This window comes from Eleutherodactylus coqui, chromosome 1 (genome assembly GCF_035609145.1).
Source record: "Eleutherodactylus coqui strain aEleCoq1 chromosome 1, aEleCoq1.hap1, whole genome shotgun sequence".
In the NCBI taxonomy this organism is placed as follows: Eukaryota; Metazoa; Chordata; class Amphibia; order Anura; family Eleutherodactylidae; genus Eleutherodactylus; species Eleutherodactylus coqui.
In genome coordinates, this window is record NC_089837.1 from 491,342,951 (window position 1) to 491,369,526 (window position 26,576).

The 26,576-nt window shown below is 44.5% G+C and overlaps 1 protein-coding gene across 1 annotated transcript in view; it reads right to left on the reverse strand.

Moving 5' to 3' along the window:
• The window catches only part of ARHGAP42 (Rho GTPase activating protein 42), a 289,629-nt gene that overhangs the window by 164,004 nt on the left and 99,049 nt on the right, over positions 1–26,576 (reverse strand). Inside the window, exon 3 of the mRNA XM_066586582.1 lies at positions 25,182–25,243. Coding sequence (XP_066442679.1) covers positions 25,182–25,243 — 62 coding nt within the window. The remainder of the gene's footprint in view (positions 1–25,181; positions 25,244–26,576) is intronic.

Consider the following 26,576-nt stretch of genomic DNA (forward strand, 5'->3'; position numbering starts at 1 on the left):
TTAAAAAAGTTACCATTTTATTTGAAAGTGGGAATACCGGAACTGCAGAATGTGACGTATCAATGACTCTAGGTCATGAAAGTGTTAAATTGTAACTGTGCTTGTAAAAAAAAACAACTTTTGATTATGTCATAGGAACATGTCAAAAGTTTTGATCGCTGGAAGCCCAGGTCCTGAGACCCCACCGATCGCTAGGACGAAGCTGCTGCAGCAGAAAGTTTATCAGACAGTCTTAAAGAGACTCTGCCACCTAGTTTTAGCCCTGTAAGCTAAGCTTATGAGCAAAATGTAGGTGACCTGCAGAGTCCAGGGATGTGTTATACTTACCTTCCCTGTCATCCCTCATCCCCCACAGTGCTGAAAGACGCTGTTCAATGCGTAGAGCGGAGCGCTAAGCAGTCTGCCCATTCTAATTTTATAATGGGAGGACTACTTAGCAGCGGCGCTCAATGCATTGAGTGGTGTCTTTCAACGCTGACACCGGGGAACCTTGGGGGAGGTAAGTATAACACTTAGTGGGTTACCTACTATCAGCCCATAAACTTAGCTTATAGCACTAAAAGTAGGAGTCTCGTTAAGCTAGGGAACAGTAACAGTGCTTCAGCTGCTTTGTTCTAGCATGTGGTGGGAGTCTCAGCAACTGGACCCCCTGCAATCCAAACTTTTGACAAGTCCCTATAACATGTCGAAAGTTTTTTGAGAGTACAGTTACACTTTAAGAATTCCTTTTAGACTGATTGCTTTTGTACTCCCTTGTTTGTAATGTTACACCGCACATGGAAATACGTTATTAAAACCTCCTAAATGCCTCCGTCCTCGATAGTTGGACCCACTGACGGTTTCTCAGCTACTTGCATTTATTTTGTCCTAATTTGATTACTGTTTTGTTTGCTTTTCATGTTTGCATGCGGATAAGGAATTGTAATTCTTCCCTCAACATCACTCCCCCCCCCCATGTAAACTTTCCCATGGTTTTCTCTTATACATCAGGCTCACGATCGCTGCCACAGAAATTACCAACAATAAGTTCCATATGTAGCCTCGCGGAGCATGTGGCTTCCTGTCCAATGGACGTCAGGATGAAATGTTCACAAGACAGAATTCACCATTGTGGCTGTCAAGCAGTCCTGACACAGTGTAACACTGCGACCACAAACAAGCTCGTCACGTACAGTTTGACAACATGTAAAATTACAGGCTTACGCTAAGGTATTTATTGTGGGCAAGCTTCACCAGAATTAAAGGGACCTCGGAACAGCACTATAAACTAAGTTACGGTACTGGTTGGGGAGGTGACGGGGAGCCGGAGCATGTATTTTTATAATACGGATGCGCTCTCCTGTTCCTGCAGTATCCCCCGGTGAAGATCACATGCGGTCTGAAAATCTGACTTGGTGTATGGTAGTGCATGTGCACAGTAGTCTAAAAAGCGTCAGACTTTCAGACCATGCACGATCTTCACTTGGGGACACTGCGGAAATGAGGGGAACAAAATGACAGCGGGGTCGTGAGCGGAGGATAGCAGAGGTGGAGGAGAAGAGTGACAGCGGAGATGACAGCAGGGACTCCAGGGGTGAGGGAGCTGATAGACAGACGACAGCCGCTAATAGTTACAGTGGCCAGGGAGCACAGGCAGCAGGGTGATGCAGACTGGCATGGCAGATAGAAGGCGAGGCACTGACAGCAGCGTCTTCGGCAGGGGAGATGTGAGCGCTGCTGTGGGTGTCAACAAGCTCTCCCCTACTACTTAAAGGGGAGGTCTCGCAGCAGCAAGTGGGGTTATACACTTCTGTATGGCCATATTAATGCACTTTGTAATATACATCGTGCATTAAATATGAGCCATACAGAAGTTATTCCACTTACCTGCTCCGTTGCTAGCGTCCTCGTCTCCATGGTTCCGTCTAAATTCGCTGGCAGCTTGCTTTTTTAGACGCGCTTGCGCAGTCTGGTCTTCTCCTTTCAGCACGAGCCGCTTCAGTGTGCTCCCCGCTACAGCTCTTCTGCACATGCGCAGACGAGCTGTCACTGCTCGGGAGCGCGCTGCAGCGGCCATTCTGCACCATCCTCTGTTAGAGGAAGGTGCAGAAACTGGAGCTGCCCAGCGGAGAAGCCCAGCCCAGCAGCCCAGCTGTCCCGAGAAGCCGCCCAGGTAAGTGATGGGTCGGGGGGTGATCTTCACTAACAGGTGAAGGTCCCGGGCCACAGCGGTAGGCCCCAGAGCCCAGCGCTAGGTTCCGGAGCCCAGCGCTGGGCTCCGGAACCTAGCGCTGGGCTCCGGGGCCTAGCGCTGGACTCCGGGGCCTAGCGCTGGGCCGAGGGGGCCTTCGTCTGTCAGGGTCTAGCGCTGGGGAGCCGGGGCGGTAGCGCTGGGGAGCCGGGGCGGTAGCGCTGGGGAGCCGGGTCTAGCGTGGGGGGGCCGGGGGCTGCGCCGGTTACCTGCTGCCTGGCGGTGGGTGACTGGTCGGCCGTGTTCACTCCAGGGGTCCGGTCGGCGGCTGCGGGGCGTCGTGTTGTCATGGAGACACAGCTGGTAGCGTCTCGGGAGCGCGCACGTCGGGCTACAGCAAGCGACGGGAAAAAAGCCGGCGGCCATCTTGGGGAAACTTTTATAAGTTGCTGAAACGCTGGAACGGTAAGTACAAACCAGCTAGAAAAGTCATTTACAGGGGGGCTTAGTAATGTATGCTTAATTAGGGGGACTGGGCAAAAAAAAAATTCACTGCTTCCTCGAGACATCTCCTTTAACCAGGCCAACCCATGTCTCCACCCATTCCTCCGATGGAGACAAGATACATCGGTACCGGGTCTGTCTTCCTTCTATCCACTGCCTAACTGATGTCTGGTAAGACAGACCCTGAGGCAAATTATAGGAAGTGCCTGGGGGTGGGGGAGTTATGTCATGCTGCCCATTAAAGTCTATATGGAGAGTGCAGGATGAAGATGCAGGTGTGCGAAAGAAGCAGGGAGGCCCAAATAGATGCTGCTGTAGCTAATAGTGAGTGTTTACTGTCTCACAGTTACATTGTCAGCACTGCTGTATAATGTCTTCCAAGATGCTGTTATTTATGAGGCCATGCTACTGAAAGAAAGAGAAGAAGATATTCTGCTCTCCTGTGTGCAGTGTATGAGAGACTTTATGGCAGCTAGTCTAAACCTACAAGCTCAAGGAAAACTAAGAATTAGAGATGAGGCCTGCAGAGGGCAAACACTGGTGAAAAATACCATACACAAGTCATATACTGGGCAGAAATAGTGTTATTTATTTCTCATGTACATACACAGAAGCTTATTCGGCAAAGTCACAATTAGACGAGCAACAAAATCTAAAATAAAGGGACAGATTTATCAATGTATTTAAGGTTATTTTTCTGCAGACCTCGGTAAAAGTGGATGGGGTCCAGAGTTGTAACTCATATGTTAAAATGTTCAACATAGATAAGTGTCAGAATGTTGCAGGCAGGTAGGACTATCGCACGGCGGTGACAGGACGGAGGCGAAGGCAGCACACTTTTTTTTTTTCATAAAAACTAACTTAAAGTAACAGAAAGTTAACAGAAAGTATGGTTATTCTCCACGAGAGGGCACAAATTACTTAAATGTTTCATAATACAATAAGTGTCTCTAGGCTAATTTTTGCCTAGACCATTTTCCTTTCACCCCATAGGGGGCGCATCTCCACACCTGAGACACCAGATGTCCTTGACGCCACAATTTCACAATTATCGCAAACCTCTCCTAGACTCTAACACACTTACTAGATATGCTTACAGTCTCCAGTGACTGATTGTGGCCTTACATATAGTATTTTAGCAATAAAGTCTCAAACTTTAGTTAACTCAGTCCAGGCTTGACACCGGTACACTTAGTCACTACCGTATTAACATAGAGCTCTTATCTTTCCGACACTGCTAGCAGGCCTGCTAACTAATTATCAAGTCTTTTCCATGGTGTACACTGATTGGAGTTCAAGCGCATCGGATCATAAGTAGGCCAATCTCAGACTGCAATAGTGTTGCACAGTTCTACATCTCATTGGCCCCGATGTCCTCTCAGGTGGTTCAGATACAGCACCTCCATTAGTCCTTAGGCATTTCTTAGTCGCTTCTCTGTGGTGCTCTCTTTTTCCGACACTCGCAGAACAGTCTCTGCTATCTCTCTCGCAGCTTAGTGCGCCACAACAACAAAGTCTCAATGCTGCCATACTTGCTGCTCCTTGCAGCATCACACACTGGGTTGTAATAGGGCATCATGTCCACCCGCAGTGTCTTGCTGGACCACTCCTTTGGCAGAGGCGGCCAACATGTCCCTTTATAGGCCTCAATTGCTCCTCCACCTAGACACTTCTGCTGCACTGATTCTCAGTTGTCTGACTCACAGTCCAAGATGGCCGCTGTGACATCACACAGGGGTGGGGCTTAGCCTCCTCTCCCAGCCACAGCACTTTCTAGTAGAGTCTTTTTCTTAAAATGCAGATACCTCAATGGGTTATAACCACTAGTACTCTCACTTGTCAGCAAAACAAATGGGCTGTAGGCTCTTTACTAGTTTAAACGGGATACAGCGCCGTACATTTTGTGTGGCTGTGTCTGGCACTGCAGCTCAGTGTCATTCAAGAGAGTTGGCACTGCAGCTCCACACATTGCCACATGGATTGGAGACCCACTGCATCCTCTATGAAGGTACCAGACATTGAGTGTTTGATTTTTCTTCTCCACCTCCTAACACTCTGCAGCTTTACGTGATTCGCCACCTGCAAGAATTAAACCTGTCGTGAGCTACATGGACAAGACGCTGTGATTTGTTAAGCTTGGCAGCCGGTGTGTGTACCGGGAGAATTCATTTACAGAGACATATGTTTTCATTTGCATCCCTCTGCCAGGCGGAATAAGATATATATTACAGTACGTTACCTAATTCAGTAGAACAGAGTCATTTTACCGTGTTGGAACTGAAGAATTTTCAGCAACAATAGTTAATGCACGCGATACGGCAGGGCCGCACACGGGTGACGCTGCCAAACGGGAGTACAAAGCTGGAATCATTTTACCAGCGAAAGCTTAATATTAATCGGCTTTTGCAGATATTTACCATATATATATATAAAATAAAAATAAATCTTGTTACTTGTACAGCGTCAATTTATTCAGCAGCCAATTTTATTTATTACCGCCCATCAAGCTGGGTATTCATTTTACCGACCCCGGAAGGTTGAGTCAACCTTGAGCCAGCTACCTGAACCAAGCGGGGATTGATCCCGCAACCTTCAGTTCATGAGCGAGAGCTTAGGGCTACATACTGCTGGCTTAACACTCTGCGCCACATTATTTTGTTTGGTTAAATGCCAGAAGGCATAATGGAAGCCGGATGAATCTAGTATCGTTAATGGGAGTCCATCCAGTGCCATTCGGATCCAGAATCTCGAATGCAGCTCTGGATCTGATAAGATAACGATACAATGTAATGCCTTTTTACCCTGAACCATTCTCGTTCAGATTCCAGCTGGATCGGAAATGTCTGCACGACCAATCTGAATGACCAACGATAATTCGTTCGCCGTTTGGATCATGCACGCATGAAAATTCAAATGACGATCTATCTGCCTGTGTGAATAGGCCGTCGTTCATCGTGCCTTGATCCGCGCCCATAGGGAATCATTGGACACCCGCAGGTAATTAAATACCTGCTGATGTCATTTTTCCCTAGTGCGCAGATTGCACGCATGGGAAACAACCCGCGGCATACTCCATTTTGTGCGGTTTTCCCACACGGACGGCTCCCATTGAAGCCAATGGAAGCCGTCCGGTCCCGCGGCACACCCGCAGCTGTATTTGTGCTGTGCCGCGGGACCGTGGGAAAGCAGGAGTTTAAAAAGAAAAGTGCGCACGGTGCATGCACGCGGGATGCTGCCGGTGTGCCAAATCACATCCGCCGGGCACAGGAAACAAGATCCAGCCGTGACGGAGGGGGGACCCGCAGCATCCAGACAGGTAAGTATAATCTATTTCTTGGTCTCATGTCCCCAGAAGGTACCTGCTGCGGAATTCTGCATAGGGAATCATATTAATGATTGTTCGTCCCCCATAAAGTCTGCATTGACTTGTGTGAAGGCCCTTTTAACCGAGTGCCGATTGACTTATATTTCATTGATCGCCACTTGTCATGGGCCAGAAATTGTCTAGTGTACTGTAAAAGGAGCCTTACGCCTGGGATTATATTTGACCCCATGTTTCCTTCACTTCCTATACGCAATCATTTGCAAGATCATGTCATCCGCACCTTGAAAACATCTGTGGGAACTCATAATGTTACCCTGATTCATTCTCGTCTTGACTACTATAACTCACTGCTGATCGGTCTCCCCCTCACAAAACTCTCTCCTCTCCAATCCATCCTGAATGTAGCGGCCAGACTCATCATTCTGTCCTGCAAAGATCCTCTTACCTTATTCCTGTCACTAAACTGATGCCCTTACCCTGTGTCAGTGCAGTGGTTGCCCATCCAATATGGAAAACAATTATACTCATCACCCTCATCCATAAAGCTCTCCACAGTGCTGCACCTCCCTGCATCTCCTCCCTCATCCGCCACCCTAACCATGCTCTAAGTTCCACTGTAGTGTGAACCTCCCACTCATGTCTCCCAGATTCTTCCCCAGCTGCACCAGTTCTCCGGAATGCGCTATCCTGGACAATCCGATTAATTCCCAATAACCACAATTTTAAATGTGCCCTAAATATACATCTCCTTAGGGTGGCCTAACATCCCTTAATATAGCCCAACTCCGTTTGCCCTTCTATGGTCTCCCTGAAACCTGATCCCTTCACCCCACTGTATCCCCCCCCCCCCACTCCATACACAGATACCGGTCGATGACCAGCTCATACACTTTTATATATACTACCCTATTAATATAAGAGATAGCTGGACCATTCTATAGAACACGCACTTGTATAGATGGGTTATTCTTTAGCTTAAAGGGGTTGTCTCACGCCGAAACTGTTTTTTTTTAATTCAATAGGCCCCCCGTTCGGCGCGAGACAAACCCAAGGGATGGGTTAAAAAAAAAAAAAAAAAGTTTATTACTTACCCGAATCCCCGCGCTGCGGCGACTTCTTTCTTCCTTTACCAAGATGGCCGCCGGGATCTTCACCCACGATGCACCGCGGGTCTTCTCCCATGGTGCACCGTGGGCTCTGTGCGGTCCATTGCCGATTCCAGCCTCCTGATTGGCGGGAATCGGCACACGTGACGGGGCGGAGCTATGAGGACCAGCTCTCCGGCACGAGCGGCCCCATTCACCAGGGAGAAGACCGGACTGCGGAAGCGCGTCTAAAAACGCCAGAAGACAGCGAATTTAGACGGATCCATGGCGACGGGGACGCTTGCAACGGAGTGGCTAAGTGAATAACTTCTGTATGGCTCATAATTAATGCACGATGTATATTACAAAGTGCATTAATATGGCCATACAGAAGTGTGTACCCCCACTTGATTTCACGAGACAACCCCTTTAACTCCTAAGGCCCTTTTACACGGAACGATTGTTCAAAAAATCCTTGAAACGAGCTGAAATGAATGATATTCGTTCCGTCTAAATGTAGCCAACGATCAAACAATGAAAGGTAAATTGTCCACTTTTCGTTCGTTGTTCATTCTGGGCAGACATAAAAATCATCGTTGGCTCGTTTGTTAATCATTCGGTTTATATACCAATTGTTCAGTCGTTCTCATTCACTTATACAGTGAATGACTAAATGATTTCTCATTTGAATGAACCAGCAATGTATCTGCCTGAGCGAATGAACAAACCCTGATATTGTTCGCTCACTCAAATGACAAATCATCTCATCTAAATGGACCCTAAATGTGATTTTAGATATAACGATTATTGTTCCAAAAATCATTTAAACGAGCGAAAGTGAACGATAATCATTTGGTCTAAACGTAAGCCGACGACTGAACGGCGAACGAGAATTGTTCACTTTTTGTTCGTCACTCATTTTATGTAGGCATAAAAATCATCGTTGGCTCTTTCACTTAATACAGCGTTCATTCAGTCTCTCTCATTCGCTTATACAGGAACTGAATGATTCTGAATGTTTCTCGTTTGAACGAGCCAATGACGTATCTGCCTGTATAAACAGGCTGAACGAGTGTGAACACATGTGCGGTGATGTCACTCACTCGTTCAGATGAGAATTGGCTCGTCTAAAAGGACCCTTAGCATGAAGTGATATCTCGGTGGTCCGTGTTATCAGGTTGGTTTACACAGATTGTAAGCTCTTGCGACCCTCACCCCTATTGTTTGAATTGTAATACTGTATGTAATGACTGATATTTTGTCTGTACATATTCCCTCTGATATGTATAGTGCTGCAGAATATGTTGGTGCCATATACTGTATATACTCGGGTATAAACTGAGGCACCTAATTTTACCATAAAAAACTGTGAAAACTGGGTGCGTCGAGTATAAGACTAGCTAGACTAGGTAAAAAAAACAAAACGCAATACTCCCCTCCCAAACGCATCTGTGTCCCCAACGAGATGGTCTCCCCAAGCTGCTTGAGAATTCTCCCCACTGCCAGCAAGTAAGCGCTGTGATTGGATCAGGCGCCAGACAATCACAGCCAGCGCTCGATGAATCAATCACAGCCATGTAATGATGTCATTCTCTGAATGGATGTGAATGACCGAGCAGCGGCTGTGATTGGCTGGCGCTTGATCCAATCACAGCGCTTACTTGCTGATGGCGGGGCAATTCAAAGCCGAGCAGAGAGATGACAGCGGGAAGAATTTCAGAGCAGCCGGGGACACAGATGCCGGCTGGGAAGACAGTATTGCGTTTTTTTTTTACCTAGTCCCTCACTCACATATAAGTCAAGGGGGGCTTTGTCAGCATAAAAAATATACTAAAAAAGTCGGCTTATACCTGAGTATATACGGGTAAATATTATTATATGCAAATAAGGAAGATACAACAATGCTTCTGCAGCGCCACCAATTGGATGGCAGCATTCCTGCAAATCAGTGTCAGACTTTTTAAATAAGTCTCATAACAATGATTGAGAATTGACCAAAACCATACACAGACAGCTGCTTGGGGTTTTTGCTCCTTATCAGTGTGTAGTAGGATTCTGGCTTCACTAGTGAGAGGCCTGTGATGTGGGTCGGGAGGGGTAACATCACTCCTTAAGGAGAGCACGTAGAAGGTGAGTGAGGAGACTTATAAGGCCATGCAAGCTCCTCTAGGAAATATATGCAAATAAGGGAGATGGAACAATACCTCTTCAGCGCCACCTATTGGATGGCAGCCTTCCTGCAAGTCATTATTATTCATGTTATCATTATCATCCCTTCATAGGAGCGCTAAATATTAGATGTTCATAGTAATAAAACATAAACCTCTTTCAGGTAGACTTTTTGGATGACCTTCCAGGAAATAAAATGTTACTATGCTTACTATGCTCGTAAGGGTTTTTCGCACTGGTTTACTTTAAGGTAGCGTTTTCTCCAGATTATCCTTCTTATGAAGTCTTATTTTGGTTTCAGTAATTGGATCAACTGATTTAAATGCTAAATCCGTACACCTTCTAAATAATACAGCACGCTTATATTCTCTTCTCGCAGCTCATTTATCTTCGCTCAGTCCAAACTACACATTCCGAAATACCAAGTAAAGGGTTTATTTACAGTTATGGTGTCACCAATACAGATACGATGTGCAGGTTTGATATAAAGTCCTGCAGAGGAAGATACATCGATGACATTTTTTCCCCTCCATTGTGAGCATAAGGCCATATAAAGTACACAAAGACCCGGAACGTCTCCACGGTTTGCATCTCTTACTGATTTTTCCCTATTGAACAGTGGGAAATTCTAAAGTGAGGGTCTGTAGGCTGATTTAGAGACTAGAAATCCATCGTCCATACATATAAGACACCTATTGATCTTCAGCCTCTGAATGAACAGGGGACATTAATAGTTAATGGCATATCGTACAACAGGTGCACCTTTCTCGCTAATAGGGTAAGATCATTTCGATGCAACTCAGACCCTTCCAGCTTTTTCCGACACATTCGTAAGATATTTTTAAAGTAGGGATTGAAGCAGAAATTATAGTTGCAGAACTGTTCATTATACGTTAATTTTTATTTACATAAAACCAGAAATCCCCTTTAAGAATGTAGGTATAGCCCAATAACTTTAGAATCTGTTTTAGGCCAATTTCACATGAGTGTATTACGGCCACATTTAAGCACCCGTAATATAAATGAGTGTCCCTAACCGACCACGGGTCAAACCAATCCATTAGAGGGAGTGTGGATCAGTATACTAGTGGTTGGGTCAGGATGTGCCTATGATATGCTCTGGCCTCTTGTCTAATGTTCTCACATTTTATACTAAAGGATGGTAATGTTTAAAGAAACACTAGCTTATATAACCAGCATTGCCAAAGTAGCCTCGCCGCCCTTGATGCACTAGCACTTTCTCCTTTTGAATTTGGGACTGATGCTGTTTGGAGGATCTCTGCAGCCCTTGATGTCCTGGCTCTTTCCCTCTCTTTTTGAATTTGTGCCTCATGCTGTTCTGGGGTCTCTGCAGCCCTTGATGTCCTGGCTCTTTCCTTCTCTTTTTGAATTTGTGCCTCATGCTGTTTGGAGTTCTCTGCAGCCCTTGATGTCCCAGCTCTTTCCCTCTCTATTTGAATTTGTGCCTCATGCTGTTCTGGGGTCTCTGCAGCCCTTGATGTCCTGGCTCTTTCCTTCTCTTTTTGAATTTGTGCCTCATGCTGTTTGGAGTTCTCTGCAGCCCTTGATGTCCCAGCTCTTTCCCTCTCTATTTGAATTTGTGCCTCATGCTGTTCTGGGGTCTCTGCAGCCCTTGATGACCTGGCTCTTTCCCTCTCTTTTTGAATTCGTGCCTCATGCTATTTGGAGGTTTCTGCAGCCCTTGATGTCCTGGCTCTTTCCCTCTCTTTTTGAATTCATGCCTCATGTTGTTTAGAGTTCTTTGCAGCCCTTGATGTCCTGGCTCTTTTCTTCTCTTTTTGAATTCGTGCCTCATGCTGTTTGGAGGTTTCTGCAGCCCTTGATGTCCTGGCTCTTTCTTGCTCATTATTAAGTTGTCGTTCTCATTATTCACGTGCCTCACTCGTTCACAGTTATTTTGGTTTCTTTGCTATTGGCTAGACTTATCTGATGGGTTTCAGTTTTTTCAGAGGCATTCCCGATCGATCCACCACATGTCTAAATTATTTACCACGCTGAATCACAAAACATCTTATTTTACCTTGGATTATACAATAGGCCTCATTTATTGAAACTGTGTAAAAAAAACTGTTTTTCTGCACATAGCAACCAATCATAACATGAAAGCTGTGCTGTAATTGGGTTCTATGAACAGTTACCCCTATCCCCATTTCTCCCCAGTATCCTACGTTGGATCAAGTAAAGTAAGTGTACCAGGTTTGGTTGAGATCCAACAAGGCATGTCATTGAGATAAGCTATGGGATATTAGTAACAACAGAAATGTTGAGAAATAATAGGGTTTTTTGCATTGGACCGTGCTGCAATACCAGATTTTGCCACTGGACAAAAGTGGCACTGTTCCTGTAAAATAGGCAGAATGTATTTGCCAGACTTATAAACTATCTTTAAACTTCCACAGTAACATAGAAGAGAATACTGATAGGCATTTCCATGCCTGTTAACATTGAGTCTTTGCTGGTCTCTTAGTTATTTCCAGCTCCCCTCTGTCCATACACTGCTGTTTTCTGTATCACTAAGTACAGTAGTCTGTCTGAACTGAGGTAATTGCAGAGTGTGGAGAGATGATGTTGGGCCTCCGCTGAAGGTTGAAGGACTGCTTGTTTATTTGAGCACAGATGTTCTGACTCAAGACACGCAAAGATATAATCGACTGATCAATAGTGGCAGCTTCTCGCCTTATCTCTGATAAGTCCTATTACAATGTTTCCAGCTTCGGTCTGGGAAGAGGCGGCGAGAACACTTCTAAGGAGTCGGGATATGGGCACTGTAATCTATGCTAGCGCTCAAGGATTAGTTATACTCTCAATGACCCAATGTTTTTGAAATCGTTCCTCTTACAATTTCTTAAGTAGCTGACTCTCACTAAAGACGTTGGATGCAGAGCAGAACAATGTAGGCTAAAAAGGCAAATGATAATGGAAAGATTAATATATATATATATATATATATATATATATATATATATATATATATATATATATATATACGCACACACACATCGTGTTTTCCCCAAAATAAGACCCTGTCTTATATTAATTTTTGCTGCAAAAGAGGTGCTAGGTCTTAATTTTGGGGAATGTCTTATTATACTTACCTAGCAGGCTCGGTCCATGTCCCTCCGGCGGGTCACTTTAAAATATTCTTCATTGTCAAAAGGGGGGGTTGTAAGAGTATATATATTGTAGAGGTGCACTACAGAGAATGACCTGTAGGGGGCAACAGACAGACAGTCTGGTGCCTGACACAAGGGGAAAACACCCACAGGTGTGGTCAGTAAGTAGGATAAAGGTGTTTGTTCCTGCTACAGTCAGTGGTGAAGTGGGCTGCAAGCCAGAGGTAGGTCCAGTGAGAGGGACCTAGGCTGTGAGAGCTCGAGACAGATCCAGGGGGAGACCTGGACTGAAAGAAAGAGGTCTGGAAAGAGACTGTTCATGTGCCTCAGGAAAGTTGGGGTGAAACCTTCCTGAGGAAAGCAGAGTGAGTCCTGAGCTGAACACAACTGTATGAAGCTGCCCTGAAGAGTGGGTGAGAACCACAGTTGGACTGTTTATTGAACTTTATGAAACAAAAGGACATTTAAAGGGGTTGTCCCGAGGCAGAAACGCAAAATTTCATATTAGCCCATTCCCCCTGTCACCCCCCGTCATTAAGCAGCCCTTGTGAGCGGTTATAAACCGCATTGTACTCACACGTCCGCAGAAAAAATGACTTTTAAAACTTCTCCCTCTAAGATGGCGCCTGCTGAGTCCCTGAGTGCGTTCCACGGTGCACCGCTCGCTCTTCCTGGATGCCTCATGCGCGCTCCCGAGACGCCGGTCACGTGAGCAGGTGACTGACGTCATCGGTGGAGGCGTGTTCTTCTAAATGAATGGAACGCCGATCCAGCCGCCTGATTGGCTGGTCGGCAGAAAGCGTCACAGCGGGGAGGTGCTGTCTACCGGAGAAAACAGCAAACAGCTGTTTCTCCCATCTCCTGACTACACAGAAGCTCCGGTAAGTACACCTCACCCCCCCCCCCAGCGCCCACAGCACCGCAGACACCTCACCCCTCCAGCGCCCACAGCACCCACAGGACCGTAGACACCTCACCCCCCCAGCGCCCACAGCACCCACAGGACCGTAGACACCTCACCCCCCCCCCCCCCCCAGCGCCCACAGCACGGCAGACACCTCACCCCCCCAGCGCCCACAGGACCGCAGACACCTCACCCCCCCCCCCCCCCCAGCAGCGCAGACACCTCACCCCCCCCCCCCCCCAGCTCCCACAGCACCCACAGCACCCACAGACAACTCACTTACCCAGGCGGCTGTATTGCGTTCGTCCCGGCTGGCGGCTGCTGATCCCGAGTGGCTCCCGGCTGCTAATCGTCCTGGCTGGCTGCTGGTCGGTTGTCCCGGCTAGCTGCTCCTGGATGGTCCCGGCTGGCTGTTGCTGATTCGGGGTGAATCACCCCTGTTTAAAGGGACGCCGGGAGCTGAATAGCCGCCCCTGCGCGCTCCCGTACAGTGATAGCTCGTCTGCGCATGCGCAGACGAGCTGTATCGCGCGGGCACGCTGGAGAAGCTCGTACACAGAGGGAAGAGAGAAGACTGCGCAAGCGCGGCTAAAATGGCATGCTGTGGCAGAAATTAGTCGGCACCATGGCGACGGGGACACAGAGACAGCGCGAGAACGGAGGTAAGTAATTGAATAACTTCTGTATGGCTCATATTTAATGCACAATGTATATTACAAAGTGCATTAATATGGCCATACGGAAGTGCTTAACCCCACTTGCTGTCGCGGGACAACCCCTTTAAGTTTATTTACTGAAGTGCTGTGCTGAAGCAAGATGTTATTGCTGTGAAAGTGAAAATAAATAGGAGTTTGGAGTGTAACCCATTGGTGTCTACCTGTGATGTGAGCGAATGATCCCTGGGTTGCTACTATATATATATGTATATATATATATATAATATATATATATTTTTTTTAATTTTATTTATTTTTTATTTTTTCTAAATGGTAGGCAGTAGTTACCACTCTTCCTCCCCCACAGCAGCTCCGGTGAAGATCTCACTGTCAGCACAAATAGGAAGTTAAATTAATGCTGCATCCAAACAGAGGCCGCAGCGCCACCATTCCGAACTCTTGATATCAGCGATGACAGGAGAATGGGCGGTGATGCTGCACCCTCTGTGCTGACAGCAGGGTGTTTACCAGAGCCACTCTGTCACTGTTTCTTAGAGAGAGAAAAGAGGCAAGTACTACTTCTTTTCTTATTTTATCTCATGCCTCGCCGTTTCTTTTTTTTTTTTTTCTTTTTTAATACTCGGCCTAGCCCTTTAAATGTCACATAAAACATCACTGTGATAAATCCTTAGGATAGGTCATCAGAGCGATTGGGGTTCAACTCCTGGTACCCCAGCTCTGGCACTCTTGGGTGTGCGTCACAGCCTCCTCTTCAACCTGTGATATCACATGCATCACTCAAGTGGCCTTTCTGCTGATCATTCCTATTAAAGTGAATGGAAATGAACTGCAATACCAGAAACAGGCAATATGCAATGTATGGTGCTGTGCAGGGTATTTAAAGGGATTCTCCAAGATTTTTTCTATTAATAAGCTATTGTTAGGGCAGGGCATCAACAATTGATCAGCAGAGGTCTGCCTCTCTGGATCCCTGACGATCAACAGATTCACAGGTCTGCTGTCAGTGCGGTCAGCGCTGGATGCAGGTAGCACTGTGCATATTACAGCAGCCTGATTCAGTACTGCAGAAGCAGTGCCCATTGAATTCAATCCAGCAATAATGTTACAGAACCTTCCACTAACGACCCTGTTTATAGCAGGAAATATCTATCTATCTATCTATCTATCTATCTATCTATCTATCTATCTATCTATCTATATAGACAAAAGCCCTCACTGACTCACTCACTGACTCACTCACTCACTGACTAATTCTCCAACTTCCCAATGTCGTAGAAACATGAAATTTGGCACGAGCATTGATTATGTCATAAATAGGAAAAGCTAATGGGTCCCAACTCAATTATTCAATTCTAAGTGCAAAAGAATTAGCGTCCAAATTTTACGTATGGAATCTAATTCTCTCACTTCCCGATGTCATAGAAACTTGAAATTTGGCAAAAGCATTGATTATGTCATAAATAGGAAAAGTTAATGGGTCCCAACTCGATTATTCAATTCTAAGCGCAAAAGAATTAGCGTCCGAATTTTACGTACATAATCTAATTCTCTCACTTCCTGATGTCATTTTATATAAAGGAAACGTTGCATGGTTACCTCCCTGTGGTGTTTCCTGGGTATCGCAAAGAACCATACAAAATGGTGAACATATTTTTTTCCTCGGTATCTCTAAAGTAACCACGACTTCCTAAGATTTTCCGTGTGAACACCAGATAAACACCAGTACCAAAGTAACTCGGGCGAAGCCGGGTATATCAGCTAGTTTACAATATGACACTGTTCATCATGGACAGACCAAAAACTTAAAGGGGTTGCACTAAGTTCTAAAGTTATCCCTTATTCATAGAATACGGAATAACTTTATGATCAGTTAGGGTCCGACCGCTGAGACCAACACCGATTTTGAGAACGAGGGTCCTGATGGTTCCGAGGCGACGCAAACATGCGTGACCTATTGATTTCAATGAAAGTACCAGAATTTGGATTACGAGTGCTCAGCAATTTCCAGTTCTGTCATTGAAATGCATGGAGCAGCTTCCTTCATTCAGAGGCCTTCAGGACCCCCGTTCTCAAAATTGTGGGGATTCCAGCAGTTGGACACTCACCCCTCATAAAGGATAGGGGATAACTTTATAACTTGGCACAACCCCTTTATCCAAAAAAGTGTTGTATGAGCAGTGCCATCTCTAATGGATACCAGTTCTATGATCCATTCACCAGCATGATTGGTTGGCCTGCCGAAACCCTCTGAAGACCGACTGATCTTCCATGTTTGATGTACGTGTCAGTTATTGAGAAACCTGTTAAATATGAGATAAAGGCTCGAAGTGACCTGGTTGGAAAGAAATAACCATGGTCGATTACATCAGAAGGTTTCAAGAAAGTGAAAATTGACTATTAGAGTAAGTATGAACTGAACCGGAGCCAAAGAAAATATGAGAATGGAGAACGCTTCCCGTTAGTCTGTGACATTCCAGAAGGTGAGACAAATCTGCAGACATACTGAGAAGTGTCGGTAAAAAGTTACAATCTACAAAGTTGTCATTTGTTTATGAAGTCACTAAATACTGACCTTACCGGCAAGGTGCTATACAGTCAAAGTAAAGCTAGGCCTACACGGTAATACCTTGTGTGTCACGAAGATTGTAGTGTTGGACTGAAATGTCAAATCCAATGATTGTAAATGATGATGTGTTGTGACCCAACGCGCCTGAACAGCAAAGTCACAAAAAAACATCTCAGTTGGATTTTGGTTGCAGGTTGCACGCAACTTTTCCACCATTTACATCATTGTACTGTAAGTCCCATTATAGTCAATAGGGTCTACCCGGCGCTCTTCAGTTACATCCAGAGATGGAGCCATTCAGCCAAGGGGATTCCGCTTTCCTGCTACTTGAACGGAGCAGAAAACCAGAATCCTTGACGCAGGTGTGAAACCACCAAGCTAGAGCTTGCACCAATTTACTGCTCTGGCTTGTTATGTACATACCCCGGCCAAACCAGAGGAGTTTTTGGAAACATAAACCTCCAGTTCACCACCATCCGCTGATCAGCTAATATCATTGAGGTAAGCCTGGACACATTGCAAAAACCATTTAATACATGATCTTGCCAGTAGTAGTTCTTTGCTGAGCTTTGCGTTCTGGCTAGAGGCTGAAGTTCTGAACATGCTGCACCATCATGATTTCTTTAGCACACATAGAAAAGGATTATGCTAATGAGACTTTAATATCACTGTATGTACAGTTGCAATCAAAATGATTCAACCCCATTGCTAATTAGATTTATTTGCCAGATTTACAAACTTCCAGCTGTTTGCAAAAAACTATGAAACAAGAACAATTAAAAGTGCTGAACACAGATTAAATAACAAGTGATCTTTCCAAATTCAACACAAAATGCCACTTTTAATGAATACTGCAGTCTCAGAATCCCTCACAGGAGCACACTTTTCCAAGCCATGTGTTGTCTCAAACACACCTGATGTAACTAATCAAGGGCTTCATTAGTTGCATCAGGTGTGCTTGAGCTAAAACACATCAAATACCTGGACTGGCGATGGCTTTGTTGACTGTGATGTTTGATTCCATGTTAGAAATATGGCTAAGTCAAATGAGTGGTCCAAAAAGTTAAGAAAAGAGCACAAACAAGGAAAAGGATGCAAAAAGTTGGCAAAGGCACTGAATGTTCCTAGGGATACAGCTGGAAGTCAAAGTTAAAGGAACACTGGCTACACTATATGAATGTGGTAGAAAGTAGAAGCTATCACCGGCTGCCATCAGATTCCTGAGGAGGCCAGTGGTCAAGAACCTTCGAAGGACCTACAGCAAGATTTGGTGGCAGCAGCACTGAGGTTTCTGTTTGCACAGTATGGTGCAATACTAAATGCCTGAACTCCAAGAAAAAAACTCTATTAACCCGAAAGCACAAGAAAGGTCAACTCTAGAGATGAGCGAGTATACTCGCTAAGGCACATTACTTGAGCGAGTAGTGCCTTAGCCGAGTATCTCCCCACTCGTCTCTAAAGATTCGGGGGCCGGCGCGGGTGACAGGTGAGTTGCGGCGGGGAGTGGGGGGAAGCGCTCTCTCCCGCCGCTTCCCGCCCCCCCCCCCCCCCCCCCCCGCCGGCCCCCGAATCTCTACAGACGAGCGGGGAGATACTCGGCTAAGGCACTACTCGCTCGAGTAATGTGCCTTAGCGAGTATACTCGCTCATCTCTAGTCGGCTCCAATAAGCTGAAAACCATAGAAATAAGCCGCAGAAGTTTGGGGATTCAGTTCTGTGGAGCGATGAAAGAACACTGGAATGTGTTTGTAGGAAAGTGATTACCGGTGGCACCCCGCGGTTTACTATACAATGGGTGATAATATCAGCTGTTACCAAAATTGCTATTTATCTAGTAAATAACCCCCAGATGGCTTCTTTCCTGTGACCTAAATGAAAAATGTGTTTATTGGAACCCTTTTTTCTCCACCAGACAATAAAATTTTGTGGGTCCCACTATTCAGCAAACTCTTAACACTCCCAGCAGTTCTGTCCTCAATGCTTCTTCAAGTTTAATAACTTGGAGCTAAGATAGAAATTACAAGGTTGTCAATAACACTGACAGAACAAGTGATGGCAGCCATTCAATCGCTTTCCTAATAACCTCATAATAGACACAGCAGGCTCTCCAGCTGTTAACCTAGAAGACGCATCAGATGCAACGCTGGTGGGCACCCTGGGCATCAGTTAAGAGGTAATAGGAAAGTTCCTAGTTAATATTAGTGGCATTGAAAATAAGTAAAGAATAGAAGTCCAGTAATTGTTAACAGCATGGAGCCTGAATACACTGTAAAATGCTGGAATGAGATCTCAGAAACTCTATGATGAGCGTAGAGGACGCTGGAAACTTGAATTTCACCCCATCTTCTCCAATCACAACCAAAGCTTGATATTCTGTTTCACACTTAGACTATATGACCTTCCATCTTTTTAGAGCCCCAGGTGGTAGCTGAACATTTGGTGCATTTGGTTAAGTCATATTTATTAAAGTAACACTGTCAAGAACAACGGGTTGTCCAGTTGTAAACTATTGATGGCCTATCCTCAGGGCAGGTCATCAGTAGTAGATTGTCGGGAGTGTGTCGCTTGAGAACTCTACTGATCAGCTGTTCGCCTAGTTGGTGCACTTAGTTGATTTCTGCAGGAAGCAGACAGCTCTGTTATTACTGCAGTGTTGAATCTTGGTATTGCAGTTTATAGGGGTTTTCTGGGACCTAAAAAAATAGGTTATATAGACTTAAAATGAAGAAAAATTTAATTCTCACCTATACCGGTGGCTCCAATTCAGAGCTGGAGTCCCGATGCTGCACACTGTGCATGCAACCTCTCAGCAGCCATAGAAGAATCAATACTGAAGCCTGCGAGCGGCTGAGAGGTAACATGCACAATGTACGGCATGTGACCACTTGCAGCTTCTTTTGTGTTCCGTGTGGCAGGTACCAGGACTTCAGCGCTGGATGGGGAGTCGTCAGTATAGGTGAGTATTCAATTTTTATTTATTTTAGACCTGTAGAACGTTTTTATAATGTCCCAGAAAACCCCTTTAAGTTCCCATTGAAATGGATGGGAACTTTGCCTGCAATACCAAGCCCAGCCACTGCAGTAATAATGAAGCTGTCCGCTTCCTGCAGAAATCAGCTCAGTGCACAAGCATGCTGCCCCGCCAAATAGCTGATTAGTGAGCGTTATGGGTGACAAACTCCCACCAATCAACTATTCATAACCTATCTTGAGGATAAGCCAACAATAGCTTACAATTGGACAATCTCTTTAACCCTTTAGTGACCAAGCTTTTTTTTCGTTTTTCCATTTTCGTTTTTTTTCCTCTCCCCTTTTAAAATATTGTAACTCCTTTATTTATCCATCGACGTCGTTGTATATTTGTTTTTTTTTTACGGGACGAGTTGTATCTTTCAGTGATATTATTTAATGTATCATATAATGTACTGAAACGTTTATAAAATTCTAAGCGGAGTAAAATGAAAAAAAAAAGAATGGCGCGTAAACTGCAACAAAAATGACAAGACCACTTTATTCTAGCGATCAGTATGATTACTAAGATACCAAATATTTTTTTTTCAGTACTACTTTTTTCAAAGACATTTTTTTTAATTACTTTCTGCCGCCATCTTCTGCGTGCGATAACCTTTTTAAATTTTTCCATCAATATATTTGTGCGAAGGGCTCATTTGTTGTGGGATGTCCTGTAGTTTGCATTGGTACTGTTTTGGAATATATAAGACTTTTTGATTGCTTGTTATTGCATTTCTTCTTGGAGACAGGGTGACCAAAAAAGTGCACTTCTGGCTTTTTTTTTTTTTTTTTTTGGACGACATTCACCATGCGGGGTAAATAATGCATTACTTTAATAGATCGGACTTTTATGGATGCAGCGATACCAAATATGTATTTTTGTTTTATGATTTAGGTTCTCTTATTTTAAATATGGCAAAAGGTTTTTTTTTTAACTTTTATTACTTTTTTTAATAATTAGTAAAACTTTATTGTTCTTATTTTTACTTTTCTTTTAGTCCCCAGAGGGGACAACAACTTGTGATGCTTTGATCGCTCCTGTAGTATGATGTAACGCCAAAGCATTATATCATACTGTCACCTGACAGGCAGTCTATCAAGCCACGCCACGGGCATGGCTTGACAAGCATTCTGGCATGACAGCCCTGGGGCCTTTCAGAAGGCCCCCGGCTTCCATGACACCTGCACGGCCCCCTGCGATCTCATCGTAGGGGGCCGCACAGGACCCCTGAAGTTCGTTCAGGGGATTTAAATGCCGCTGTCAGAATTGACACCAGCATTTAAAGGGTTAACAGCCCCGATGAGCCGCGCGGCTTATCGGAGCAGTTGTCGCTGGGTGTCGGCTTTGAGAAACAGCCGGCAACCGTGATGTGTGAAGGAAGATCACCCTGCGATCTCGCTTCATACATAGGCCACCGGTGCAGGCCGTCAAAAGGCGTATCGGCGGTCAAAAAGAGGTTAAACATCTTTTAAGAAATTGAGCAGTTCTAGGTGATTAATAAAGGCTAAGTATTCCTGAGGGATTAATCTGCTCGTTCAGACCCCTATACCAGTGCAAGATCTCACTGTTATTGCAAAATCTTGCGGTTTTCACTAAAAGAGTACTGTGTGTGCTTTAACCGAGCAGTTACCGATCAGAAACATTAATATAGCAGTTACCGAAAAGTTTCTAGAAAGTTTAGTCACCATTTACAAGTGGACATGTTCATGTTCTGCATAGATGGAGGGTAGCCAACAGTATCATATCCTTGAGTGGGGCCAATGAATTATAGTCTGACATTGCTTTAACTGATGTTCAAAGTGCTGCTATTGGTACCTTGCATGGATGTTCTGCTTTGCTGTATCTGAAGTATAATATGGAGTAATACGCAAGGTATTTAGGGAATTCGCACATTCGTATGGACCCTTCAGATCTATATCTGAATGCTCTACTCTTCTTAAAGGTCAAGAGTTAAATTCCAGGCATAAGTCTCTTCTGCTGAAATCTTCTGATTTCCTCTAGTGCCTACTGTGATGAACATCTCTACTCGGCTGAGGTATGGCACATATCACATTGTGGTATTACTTTTCGAGAAGAAGCAACATTGAAGGTTCATCCTACATTGAGGTCAGATAGCACTTCAGCTAAACAATGATTAAAGGAAGTGATAGGGTATACCGAAAGGGAAGTCAAGTTAGCAAGATGAGCAGCTGCTATAAGGAAATGTGCAATTTAACCTCAACGGAAGATGTAACTGTGAAGAAGCGGGAATACATTAGTTGTGCAATGAGTTACTGGGTAAGTGAAGAAGCAAAGTTCGAGATTGTCTGCTCCGTAGTTAGGTCAACAAGGGAACAACAGGCATGCAGACACATCTAATCAGGTGGAGTTTCCTCTTTTATGAGGTTGTAATTAAATTAATGTAATTGTGTTTTACGGAGGCGGAAACCAGCTAATTTGGCCACCATTATGACTTCCATGACGGGTAAGCTTTTGGAGGCTTTGGAAATATGCATTCGCCAAATTATACATCTAATAACATTCATGGAGTTCTTGACCCATTCCACCAGTAATGTTTGTCCAGTCCATGGCGATTACGTACTTGTATGTTGGATTTCATGCTTCTGCTAGGTGTTCGCACATACTATTGCCCATCTACTACAACTAAGCTAAGTGGTTGAATACAATGTTGAACAGCCTGACGAAAAAGGTGCCTCAATCTATTTGGCGACGAGACGCCTCATAAAGCCCTTCCAGATAGATCAAGCTCTTGACAAATGTTTCTGCTTTGTATTCGGATGTTTTAGAGTTGTACTCTTTCCCAAATAAAATGAACAACAAATGACCAGGCTAAATGGCAAATTATCTCATCGGCTCGTATGAGGACACCCTGGAGCCAACAGACTGGGCATGCAGCCAGAGCATTGTGGTCTCTTGGACCTACTGGTCTGAAGTTTCAGCAAATACTCTGTGACAGAACTGAATATGTAAAAAAAAAAGATAGAAAAGATAGAAAGAACCACAAAATGTTTATTGCCATTAAAAGAAGAAAATGAATCCAAAATAGCAAAGGTCAGAGACAGAGCTCCGTGACTGAGCCCGAAGGGACAAAACCTATGAGGTCAGAGACAGAGCTCCGTGACTGAGCCTGAAGGGACAAAACCTATGAGGTCAGAGACAGAGCTCCGTGACTGAGCCTGAAGGGACAAAACCTATGACTCTTTAAATGTTGCCCCATCTACTTCCCGCATCTATTTGCACAATGAAGATAAGAATGTAGTTCTACAACAGTACACAATTCAGTATAACCGAGTGTTATGATCCTTTTACACAAGTCAATCAGGGCCAAACGCTCCTCTGGACACTCGTTTGCCCGGCCATCGGGACGTGTAAAGGGACTAACGATAAGCCAAAGAACGAGCAATCGTTTAGTTTCACCGAGAATAAAAATGCTTGCTGATTGGAAGTACATCCTCCTATGGGAATGAACGATCACAGTAGGGATCAACTGTCCTCCTAAGCCAATTCTTGGCCTATGTAAAGAAAATTAAATGAGCACCAACTGGCATGCATGTCGATCAGCACTCGTTACATCGGGCCAAGGAGTTGGCTCATCTAAAATGACCAATAGGCTACGTTTCCACTTGTATTCAGGGCTTGTCTAGAACTTCCGTCTTGAGTTCTGTCACTTTTGATGGCAACAATAGCTCAGGATCCAACACTATTCTTGCCGTCAAAATGATGTAAACCTCAAATGAGCCTTGACGTATGCTATTACAAGTCAGTGGGGTCCATTGGGCACGACTTGATTCTGTTATTCCACGGATCCAGCACAGCACAGCTTCCACTTTGAATGTAAACAGTGATGCCGATGTTAACAGAGCCTTAAAGGTCAACCGTCCAAGACCCCAAACTGACTTTTATTCCACCCATTATCTTGCACTGAACAAATCTGCAATATACTCACTGTTGCAAAAGGGTCCCGTTTCCCTGACAGGACTATGGTCAAATGATCCCGCTGTGAAATGCAAGCAAGTTCTGTTGACGACATATACAAAGACCCCATAAGCCTTTGCAGCTTGATATATGGTTATATCTGTAACTATGTTAGCCTCTGGGCGCCATCCTTTCATTCATATGTACTGCACATGCGCCGAAGTTCTTCAGGCTTCATCGGCGAATGTACAGTGAATAAGTATTTTGAGGTGGTATCAGGACTGTCTTATCAGAAAACTGGGCAAAACGTAGACACTTTCTAAGGTGTTGATTAGGGATTGTAACATAACACAGCACAGAAGGACTACAGAAACTTTGAGGTCTCCTCCCTAAATTCTGGCTTAGAGAATATGGATATGAAGACAGAAGCAAGAAACTGAGAAAATCATGCCCAGAATAATGCTTTTGGGCCAATAACATGAACACTATAACTAAAGCACCCGTCAAGGTTGTCAATCATCTTCCTTTGAGTCCTAAAGAGTAACTGGTTGGTAGGGACAGGACTTGCTGTCTGACAATCCCATATAAAGGCTGCTGTTGTTAGGCAGTGTATTCTTAGCAACCAGTTTGTCTCAGCTTGCTGGGGAATGAGTGGCCCCACATAGCTTTCATATGGACAGGGTCAACCTTGGGCTGATATCTTATTTTTTGTCAATTTTCCATTGATGCTCCGACTTTCTTATTGTCTACCACAGGTCCGACTCCAGGTTCATATAGTCCCTTGGGTGATAAATTCATATTGGACCGTTTTAATAAAGTATAGGCTCTGTTCTACCCCTTCGTAATTTATAAACCTCACCTTGAATCATATATAGGCCTCACTGTGCCCCATGAGTAATTAATAAGGCCCCCACTGTGCACAGAGTCATTTTTAGGCCCAATCTAGTCCCAAGCCCTTTATAGACCACACTGTGCCTCTTGAATCATGCATAGGCCCCATTGGACCCTAAGTAATTAATAAGGCCACACTGTGTCCCGAGTCATTTATAGGCCCCAATCTACACCCCAAGTCATTTATGCTCCCTAAGTAATAAAGGCCATTGTTTCCCCCGAATCATTTATAGGCTTCACTGGACCTCTTGTCGCAGAGAAGGTGCCAAGGGGTGGAACAAAAAGTTAGCTTCCTGCAGTGCCACTGTCATTAACAGTTGTATCTGCATTTTAAAGCCGCAGATACAATTGATATAAAAGAGTAAGGACCAGATCGATCACACCTCGGAGGCCAGGCTCTGTGGTCCCTGGCATTTGCCCAGGTTTGTCGAGTGCTAATGCCAGCCCGGGTTCATCCTATAGTATACAATGATACGGTGCCAAACTACCGATGTCCTATCAATAAACTAAAGTATGAAGTTGCATATCTTAGGTGTAATGGATAACCGGATGCTCTGTATTCTCTTACCTAGTAATACAGAATGGATATGATTTGATATAAATGTGACGAGGAATCCACAGAGATACTCTATGAATGGAGCAATTGCCTTCAAAAATTGCAATGAAAATCCCATCCTGATTGACTGAAATCGTACGAAGTTCCTATCCTACGAGAGCTGCTCAATATAAGTATCTGTCTATAATCAAATTGCTGTTTGGCTATGTATTTCAGCTCATTAGTCCCAGATGACTACTCTTTACAGTGAGGCAAAAAAAAAAGTTTCTTACCAGTCTCCTCCTTTCTTCTTCCACGGTAATGAGTAGGCGAGCAAACTCTTTCAAGGATTGAGCTGAAAGAAAGGGAACGGAGTTAAGTGCATGTATTGATCCACTGATAAAAGGACTTCAGAAGAACACGACAACTGAAAAGAGACTTGCCAAGGAAAACCCATACACAAGAGTATTAAAGGGGCGCTAAAACTAGAAATGGATGACAGTGGGAAGCTTAAAGGAAAGAAAAGTGTTGCACATTTGTCTGTAAACATCTAAAACAAACACAGTTGTAGAAATCTACTCCCGGTCCGCTCGAAAACAACATAGGATATGCCTTAGCTAAAGAAGAAATCTTTGGCTTTCTCTTCCATCCAGTGGCACACACGTGGTAGGGAGGGGGGAGGCGTAGGGGATCTGAGGGGATTTAGGCTGTGCGAATTAAATCGATCAAGCAAATCTAATCGAATAGATCACATGGCATCACTTATGGTTCCCCTACAGGGTTCTTTCACCTACAGGACAGCCTCAGCTACATTGGGTCCTGATGCCAACCAGCCTTAGGACGTCAGTGCACACCAGTCCTGAAGAGTGTAGCGACACACATACCGTAAGTAAAGAAGTCGCAAGAATGAGGAGTGGTAAGTAAATGCCATGGCCTATTATCAGCATTCTTTATGGGTCTGGATGTACTTACAGTATTAGGGCAGTAATCCCCAACCTGTGGTTCTCCAAGTGTTGCGAAATGACAACTCTAAGCATGGCATGACCCAATGGCCCGATAGATGTCTGGTCTATGGTACGAGTTAATTTTAAGGCTTAGCCTGGGTTCAGTATTCGTTCAGGGCCTGGTTTGGAGTTTTGTATTAATTTGGGGGTTCTGGAATGAGGTTTATATTAACTTTCGGGTCTGCTTTGGAGTCTGTAGTTATTTAGTAGTTTGATTTGAGGTCTGCATTAATTTTGAAGTCTAGTCCAGTGTTCTATTAGGGGGCCTGATCTGGTGTCTGAATTAATATTGGGGTCTAGGGTTGGATATCTCCTCTGACTTTTACCCAGAAGCAGCTCCATCTTTGTCCATAGGCTGGTATTGCAGCTCAATCTCATTCACTTTTTTAATCTTACATAACCACTTAAAGCACAGAGCTCATAAAGCTCTATTGTAATTTATGGTCAAGTGAGTCAAAGTACTATAAAATTACTGCATTTTATATTGTGGATGCGCACACGTTGCTGTAATGTCACAATTTTATGATCTAATAGCCCGTCATCTAGTAGAGCGTTGGACCTCCTTTGACCTTCAGAACTACAACAATTCGTTGTGGGATAGATTCTGCAGGAATATCGTCCTATGGAGACCGGAACTCTTGTAGTTGCTGCACATTAGATAGAGGTACTATTGTAATATGCTCT